A 9242-nucleotide genomic window follows, 5' to 3' on the forward strand; every position below is an offset into this window, starting at 1 on the left:
ACGAGGTGTTAAACTTTAACAGTGTCACATCGGATGTTCGGATGCTAATTAGGTGAACTAAACATGAGCTAATTATAAAACTAATTGCAGAATCTTGTGCTAATTCGCGAGATGAATCTATTAAGCCTAATTAGTCCATCATTAGCAAATGGTTACTGTAGCACCACATTGTCAAATCGTGGACTAATTAGGCTTAATAGATTCGTCTCGCGAATTACACTCCATCTGTGTAATTAGTTTTGTAATTAGCTTATGTTTAATACTTCTAATTAGCATCCAAACATCTGATGTGACGGGTGTTAAACTTTAACACCTAGTTGCCAAACAGGCCCGTACGTACTGCAAAAGATCTCTAGGCTGAAGCAAACAAATCTCCATGCTCAGCCCTAGGTAGCTATTCTCTTCTTCCTCTCCTCCCTCTCCTCGTTACCAAGATCAAGAAACCTACTAGCTGTTGATGGAGGATCTCTCGGATCTTGGAGCCCATGGCCACCCGGGCGCTGCTGCAAGGCCGCCGCTGTGTCCGTTGCCGTCGTCTTCCAAAGTCTCCGTGCAAGTCTACACCGTCCCTAGCTCAACCGCCGGCGGTGGAGCTCGGGCTCAAGTTGTTGCACCGGCGGGACATGCTTCTAGCGGTAGCGGCCATGGCGGCCGCGTCGGTGATCTAGACCCGGTCAAGGCCAAGATCGTCTCCCACCCTCGCTACCACGGCCTCCTCACCGCCTTCTTGGACTGCCACAAGGCACGCGCGCCTATCGATAAAGCTCACGCACGCACATATATGCCCGATCGCAAGCACAGAAGCGTCGCTGCTGGCCTTTTATTATGTAGTAGACATGTGTTGATTCCTGTTGCATGTGTTCGTCTTGCTTAAGGTCGGCTGCCCTCCGGAAGCGGCCGAGGAGATCGCCGCGGCGGCGCGGGAGCGCGAGGCGTGGCAGCGCGCGGCCGCCGGCGACGGGCACACAACAAGGCCGGACCCGGAGCTCGACCAGTTCATGGTGGAGTACCCAAGCAAACCTCACATGACCTCATGGGGATTGGGGATCATGAAGAAGTGTTATTCGTTTAATTATGGTTGTTTAGTTTGGTCCTTGGATACATGAATGTCTGTATACCGTGATCAGGAATCTTACATCGAGCTGCTTGTGGCGTGGAAGGAGGAGCTGAGCCGGCCGCTGCGGGAGGCCAAGGAGTTCCTGACGACGGTGGAGTCGCAGCTCAACTCCATTGCTAGCACCGGGCCACCCCTCGGAGCTCCCATCTCAGCAGGTAACTGACCTTCAGAAGTTCAGCGCTTGTCCCTTTGTATAACTGTCTGAGTGTATCAATTGAGTCCATAGTTACCTCGTCATCTCAGAAAAAAAAACCCACCACAGTAGCGGATGTGAACAAAATGGATTGTCAGATTGTTTGCATTTGTGATGACATGCCTAGCTACATTTTTTTTATTTTTCATATTGCAGTCATAGCGGTATTGGCTTAATTAATGCATTTCTTAAGTCACAGTGCTTCCTTACCGATCAATATTACGGCCATGTTTAGTTACTCCCAACTCCCAACTTTGACACTATGCAAAAAGAAGATTCCCCATTACATCAAACTTGCGGTACATGCATGGAGTACTAAATGTAGATGAAATTAAAAACTAATTGCACAGTTTTGTTGTACTTTGCGAGACGAATCTTTTGAACCTAATTAGTCAATATTTGGACAATAATTCACAAATACAAACGAAACGCTACAGTGTGCTACAGTGCTCTAACAGTAATTTGGCACCTCCCAAATTCCCCAACTAAACACGGCCTACGTGTGAAATATATTGCCTAGGTTTATTTATGCGACACAATCTTTTTTACCAGTGACTTGGGGTGTACTTTGGTAGCGTCGTAGCAAAGTGATGAACAGAGCATCACTTGTCTACATGCTAGCTATGGGCTACTCCTACATGCTCCTACATGTATAGTCTTGCTCACATGTCCGGTCTCATATACTGTTCCCTGACTGTAAGGCTCCGCTTTACCGATTATAAATGTGAAGAAGCTGACAGCCCTTTGGGGCAAAATCTTATGCTTGGATTTGTTACTTTGTAGGATGCAGGTCTAGGGACATTGGGACAGTAGTGCTACTTTTGCTTGGAGTGTCAAAACAACTGTGCTTCCCTCTTTAATAAACCATACATGATACAGCTGTAGCGCATGCTATTTTTGGATTTGTGTCTTCACTAACTAGCATAAAATCATCTAATTTGAAACCAGTAACACCTTACCAAAATACATTTGAAATTATATATCAGGTTTTGTGCGAGTGTATCAACAACTAAAAAGATGAATCTACACATTACATGACGACTTTCATGTAATGTCTGTTTAACTAAATCGACGTACTAGACTAGCATGCCATGATGGGCAATCCTCGCTGTCTTTCTCGGAAAGAATAGTGTATATAACTTCTGAAAAAAATAATGTGCTAGATTATGGAACTTTTCTTTGTGTCACAAGTAAGTGTGTGGGTACCATCAATTGGCACCACATATTCTTCATGTTGTTACATTGTTACTTGTTCTTTCAAAAACCCAAAATTTACCTCGAGATCAGCTGCATAGCAGTTTTGAATGGAAGCACTGGCATGGATTAGTAATCGCAAGCCTTGGTGGTTATGACCATAAATCAGTATTGTTTCATTAATAATATGAATAACTTATTTGTATTGTTTGGGTTCGTTTTGTGTAACATGAGCTTTGGTATATGACAATGTAGGCTCGATTGTTGGGTCCTCTTGTGGATATCTTGTAAAATCATATCTTGTAGAATATATCATAAACAAGAAAGTATATTTAATGCAAGTATGATTAAAAGTCTAAGCTTGTATTGCTTCTTTTTCCCCAAAAAAAAGTTTCAGGGTTGGACTGAAACACCCATGCTACTGTTAAATCTGGACTAGAGAATGAAGCTACATTCCTGGGTATTAGAATTTTCAAATATGGCGAATCTATTTTTTTTGGCTGTACTAAATTAAAGAACAATAAGCTAAACTTGACAAAGCATGGTCCTATAATTATATATTTTTCTAGGATAACTAAATTTTGCATAAATTCTGCTGCAGTCACGATTACAACTAGATTATTAAAAAACACCGAGATAATTCATGATATATAATCTTAATTAGCTCCATGTACAAAGAATGGTTACGAAATTAATTCTTAAGTTTTAATACTTTTTTGTTGTTGTATGCAATTTGGTGGGGTTCTTATAACAATGATATTTCATATGCTTGGTGCAAAAATGAATACTTTCGACACCTTTAGTGCGAATTAATTATCAGATTAAGAGATACAGAATGTCCAAATTACTGTAAAAAAATATGTGCACGTTTTCCTACAATGAGTATTTTGTACTATACCATATCTTTTTTTTCCCTTGCCTAATAACATATGTTATAGGTATTGCTTTGGCTATATGTGATTAATATTCTAATATTTTTTTACTTTTATAATATATAGCCCGCAACAACTTGTTAGTTGGCAAGTGTCAGAACATATTTATATGAAGTGGGACTGTTGACTCTGTAAGTCAAGCACGGTCAAACTGTTCACTACTACTGTACTCCAGTTGCCTTTAATGATCCATATATGAAAGGATCCTAAATTTCTTAGTGCTGAACATGTATCATGAAATAGTCTTCTATATTATGCATTCTATTCTACAAATGATGAGATCCACGAAGCGAGTTGATGTGATGGTGTTGAACTAAGAACTGACAAATCTGTCACTGTCACACAAGCTATACATGTGTTTGTGTTTGTCATACTGGCCTATGTGGGACGTTACCTATTAATTCCACAACTGCAAGGTCTTTCCGAAATAATGGTCTCATGTGATTCGTCAAATCATTAATGCGCCATTGTTCATGGTCTTTCTGTTGGCTCATTGATTTGTTAATGCCAGTGTTATTTTCTCAAGTAACTTTGTGAGTCCTAATCAGTAATGAAGTCTATTAAACATGTGGCTGTATCAGATGATAAAATCGGACTGGATAATTTGTCCGACGAAGACGACCAAGAAGAAGGCAGCGGCATGGAGTCAGAGGAAGCTCTCGGCATCGACCCTTGCTCCGATGACAAGGAGCTCAAGAGGCATCTCCTAAAGAAGTACAAGGGGTGCTTGGGCAGCCTGAGGAAGGAGCTGTGCAAGAAGAGGAAGAAAGGCAAGCTCCCCAAGGAGGCCCGGCAGAAGCTGCTTAGCTGGTGGGAGCTGCACTATCGATGGCCCTACCCCTCGGTACGTGATCAATGGAAATTTAGGGTCGTACTATTCGTGTGCATCTATGTGTGGATCAGATTGATGACATGGAGGTGCCGCGCCATTGTTGCGTGCATGCAGGAGATGGAGAAGGTCGCGCTGGCGGAGTCGACGGGGCTGGAGCAGAAGCAGATCAACAACTGGTTCATCAACCAGCGGAAGCGGCACTGGAAGCCGTCGGAGGAGATGCAGTTCGCGGTCATGGACGGCTTCCACCCGGTGCCGCCGAACGCCGCCGCCGCGCTCTACGTCGACGCGCGCCTCGTGGGAGCAGCGCCGGCGATGTTCTACGCCCGGCCGGATCATGGGGCTCATGACCTCTGGCATAACTAAGCCCGACTACTACGGTGTGTGCCCTGCAACCTGCATGGCACAGTTGCGTTGCTCTATCGCCATCGCACCCCAAGAAACTTGTGCGTGTCAGGACGGCATGAAAAGGCCTCCTTATAGGTTTGCAGAGAGCTTTGGATACTGCTTGTGGTTGGTAAGTTAGTTTTCGGATGAAGCAAGAACTGAAATTACGATCTGGAGATAGCAGGTTACTAGCTAACGAGAGGCTTTTGTATGTAAGTGAAGATTGAACGGCGAAGAAAGACCCTGTTCAGTAGACAACCAGGTTCGGATTTTCAATTCATGTAATGGATGGATACCGGCCGGATGGTCTCCATCAGTGAGATATTGTAGGCTCTAGGCTGTAGCCGGATGCCCCCGCGCAGCCGCATCGTGCAGGGTTGCAGGAGCCGCGCATGCAGCCATGCAGGCCGCAGGCCGGCAAAGGTCGGCGCGCACGGCACGGTGCGCGCAGTTGCGACGAACACGCGAGCGAGGGCTACACGGCCGCACGCGCCTCCGTTCTACGCTGGCCGCCACGCCTGCCGAGCGCGGCGGGCGCACGGATCACGCGGCCCGGCGGCGCCGGTGCGCCGCTCAACACCTAGCTCCCTGCTGCGCCCGCCGTTCTACGTCCTGGAGTCCGCAGCATGACGTGCCCCCGCCGGCCGCGGCCGGGCGTGCACGCTGCGAGCTAGCCTAGCTGGCTACTGGCGCTGATAGCGTTTGCGCGGTAGCATCCCTGAATTTGACATTCAGATCGAGCAGGCATCATTTCCGTGTTCTCCAGTCAGCAACAAATTATTCTGAAGAAATTAATCTCGTGTAAACTTGAAAAGGAACATTGATTCATGTACACATAAGCACAGGAGCTAAAACCACCCGTGCTTTTCTGATGTACACAAATTAGTCGCAAACACCTGCGGTCCAATGCACAGGCATGTCTATGACAAGCACTACATCAAGAGAGTGTGGACTAATTCAGACATCTGACCTGTCTAGCAAAGTACATACATGGACAAGCCTTCCGTGTATTTCCTCAAGACCTATTTAGCAGCATAGTAAAGTTTCTCCGCACGCCATTGACGCTGTCAGCTGTTAGATTTTTCGACTGGGGGCTCTTGTTTTGAGCCAAGTGAACCCCTACCTTCTGCCTCCGCTCTTCCAGCTGTGAAAGGTTCAACGGATGATCGCAGACTTTCTGGTCCTTCCGCAGCGATTCTCTTGCACAATGCATCGCAGTTGCTTATGACTTCAGTTAACCTGCCCTTCAATTCACCAACTTCGATCTGCAGCGGATGAACTGTGATAATGAGCAGAGCAATATCAGCAAGTAATTTGTGATGCTTCCATGATAACAGAATACGTTAGCATCGCTAGTTTTGCTCCCAGCTGTCGTACATGTGATGGATGACCCTCTTTTACGTATACAGATGAAGAACTAGCCTTAGCAACCCATTGTTACCTTCAGCAAGGTTGTGGGAGGTGGATCTCATACTGTAGAGTGAATAATTAAACCGCTGGAGAAGCTTAACAGCCAATGCATCAGCCGTTTCTATCTTGTTTTCTATTTCCTCCTGCACCAATATTTCTCATATTAGACCTTCCCAGCACAAACTAGATGAGAACAAAATCATAGGAGTGAAGCTGTACAATGCTGACCCAGATTTCTTCAGTTATGCTCAAAGCAATCCATCCATTGGTAAATAACTAAGTACGGCTTGTGCATTAACATTGAGCATCTAGAATCATTAGTTGACAACGCTTTCATAGCATAACAGTCAGCTACTTAGCTCCCCAGACCCCAGGTGAGGAAGCTGCTGACAGTGGAACCAAAAATATGTCCCTCACAAACAACCCCAAAAAATACAGGGAGGGCGCCGGCCTGTGGTAATGATGCCTATGGGGGTGGGGCCAGGTTTGGGGCCTTTTCTCAATCAGTTCACTGAGAAATGAGAATTTCTTAGTAGTGGGGCGGTCTTTCACCACCGGCTGAGTTTTTTTATTTTTGAGTTCATCAGTTAAGTTCCGCATTATACTTTGCAGTCATGCATATCCATGCAAGTGCTATAGTTCAAGAAAATCAAAAGGGGAAATCAAATTAATGGGTATAACTGTAGGTTCAACAAATGGCAAAAACATAATCAGTACTACGGATGATATTAGTCAGAACAGTGAGGATAAAAGGAACCACAGAAAAGATGTATTGGTTGTTCAGAAGGTAAAATATGAAAATCTTTTCTTTCAACTTTTGTGGCAACAAATCCAAAAGGCAATGCCTAGGGCTCTAGGCTGATACAGAAACTGATTTTTGCTGATTATTTTGATATTAGTACGAAACCTGTATCATATAAATACACAGGATCCTACTATCATGTTTGCATTGCGGCAGCAGCACAAGCAACACAGAGAACTATAAGGTTTAGATAATTGCACAGAGATTTATCTAAGATATTCACCTTGTCACCAAGATGTTGTGTCACCAAACAGAACAATTGCAAACACAAGAAGCAAGATGCTTTATGTCGGCACAGGGTGACACATTATAAACTGTAAACTGGTAAACGAACCACCAACATACCCAAAATGACAAACTAGTATGAATACAAACATGTTTGCCCCGACAGTGAAAAAAATTCTTGGACGAGAAATGTTGTTCTTTGTTAATTCTCAACAGCATCAAACAAAGAGAAATCTCTCTTTCAGGAATTCCACCTACCTGCTTTTGGCTAATTCTTTTGGCATTCTCTTCTTGCCATTCACGGTACATCGAGAAAAGCTCAGCCAGGACATTCGGGTTCAGATTTCCTACAATTGATTACCAAGACTCACATAAGCTCCAGCAAGAAACAAGAAAATTAAAATGTTTGCTGCAAACTTTCTGGGGGCACAGTGTATATGTCCAACTACACATTCCCAAACACAAGGACTATACCAAATCTCCCCCTGCATAGCAATACACTAGCCTAGCAAAGTAGCAGCATGGCAGCGACTCACCGGAGGCAGCAGAAGAGGTAGAGGGCTTCCGGACGAGGATGTCGGTGAGGCTGCTCTCTGCCTCCGATTCAGACTGAGAGCTCAACAGCGGCGGAGCCTACAAATCCCCAACAACAAAATCCCAACCGGAGCCCAAAGGGTTAGAAGGGAAATCCTCAGGGAAACAAAAGGAGACGAGAGAGCTTCGTGATTACTATGGTGAGGGATCGGATACGGCGGAGGAGGGGGTCGGCGTCGGCGTCGTCGCGCCGGCCCTCGGACACCGTCGTGATCTCGTCCGCCCACGGCGGCCGCGGCTGCTGCAGCTGCTGCCTGGAGAGGAGCGATTCGGATGCCCCCATCAGGAAGGGGCGTAGCGCAGGCAGGGGTGGGTAGACGGAGAAAGGCGGCGGGGAATCGCCGGGGCTGGCCGTATGCGGCCGCCGGAGTTGGATGGAGGCACCCGGTGAGGTAGCAGTTGGAGAGCCGTTCTTCGGGCCGCTGTAGTCGGGGGACGGACCGCCTTTGTGTTGGGCCTTTTGGTTGGGGCAGGATGGGCCGCAAAGATTTACTTACTGGGCCAAACTAAACTTCACGTCAGTCTTTCTTCTCTCTCTCTGTGTCCCAAACTAGGCCGCACTTGAGCCAGGTTATAGATTTTTTTTAAAAAAAAGTGGGTTTGTCTGAAACTCCCTCCTCCGTTTTTATTTATAAAGCGCACACATATCAAGATTCAAACCTTACGATCTTTAACAATAATTTGACTATTAATTTTTTATTTTTATAATGTAAATTTTATATGCTTGGATTTGTAATCAAATATACTCTACAATAATTATAAATTTATAACCATAAACAATTAATATAAGATAATGAATGGTCAAAGTGTTATTTGGCAGATCGTGTCGAGTTATGACATGCCTTATAAACATAGATGGAGGGAGTAATTGTGAAAAAAAAACACCGACAACACTGAATGAATGAATATGAACTAGCTTAAGCTATCTAATTCAAATGCTACTTTTTGGCTAGCTAGAAGAAAAAATATAGAGTAAACATGGACATTTCGGCAACCATGTGTAGGGACCAGGCCAGGGCAATGTCGGCATCTACGCATCATAGCATGTAGCAAATTTATGTGATCTTGTGACGACGACAACCACCACCGTTAGAGCTTCTTCAACGGTCTATTCATTTTTAACTTTCTATTTAATTATCTATCCAAGTTAGTAAAAAAATTCCTCTCTATATTGAATTTCTCACTGACTTGTCAAGTTTGGTGAGTGTTTATCGGATGAGTGTTTATCGGATGGGATGGAGAGCCAGATAGCAACTCTGTTAAACCACGATTTTCTTACCGGCCTGCCAAATTTTAACTTGGAGAGTCAGATAGCAATTCTGTTGGAGTTGCTCTTAGCACAACTACGCAACCAAACAATCCCTCGGCCTGTTCGGCTGGACTTATAAGCCGGCTGAAAAGCTGAAACGGCTGATTTGTTGCGAGAGAAAAATACTATTTGGTAGCTAATAAGCCGAAAGGAACATGCACCAACTTAGCGCACCTGCGCGCACATATACCTCACTCACACCAACTTAGCGCGACTTTTATGACGTGCATATATATAAATCTAAATA

The 9242-nt window shown here is 44.8% G+C and overlaps 2 protein-coding genes across 2 annotated transcripts; one reads left to right on the plus strand and one right to left on the minus strand.

The window, feature by feature from the left end:
• Nucleotides 1–367: 367 nt before the first annotated feature.
• On the plus strand, nt 368–4913 carry LOC101756464 (homeobox protein knotted-1-like 7). The gene is made up of 5 exons (XM_004981853.2): nt 368–742; nt 876–1001; nt 1128–1272; nt 4018–4280; nt 4383–4913. Exons 1-5 carry the CDS (start codon nt 458–460, stop codon nt 4632–4634), a joined length of 1071 nt encoding a protein of 356 aa, XP_004981910.1. The 5' UTR covers nt 368–457; the 3' UTR covers nt 4635–4913.
• Nucleotides 4914–5435: 522 nt separating this feature from the next.
• Nucleotides 5436–8099, minus strand: LOC101756869. The gene is made up of 5 exons (XM_004981854.3): nt 7823–8099; nt 7629–7725; nt 7351–7439; nt 6097–6208; nt 5436–5934 (listed from the first exon to the last, which is right to left on the minus strand). The coding sequence occupies exons 1-5, from the start codon at nt 7967–7969 to the stop codon at nt 5723–5725; spliced, it is 657 nt and encodes a 218-aa protein (XP_004981911.1). The 5' UTR covers nt 7970–8099; the 3' UTR covers nt 5436–5722.
• Nucleotides 8100–9242: the final 1143 nt, after the last annotated feature.

Source organism: Setaria italica, chromosome IX (genome assembly GCF_000263155.2).
Source record: "Setaria italica strain Yugu1 chromosome IX, Setaria_italica_v2.0, whole genome shotgun sequence".
NCBI lineage: Eukaryota > Viridiplantae > Streptophyta > Magnoliopsida > Poales > Poaceae > Setaria > Setaria italica.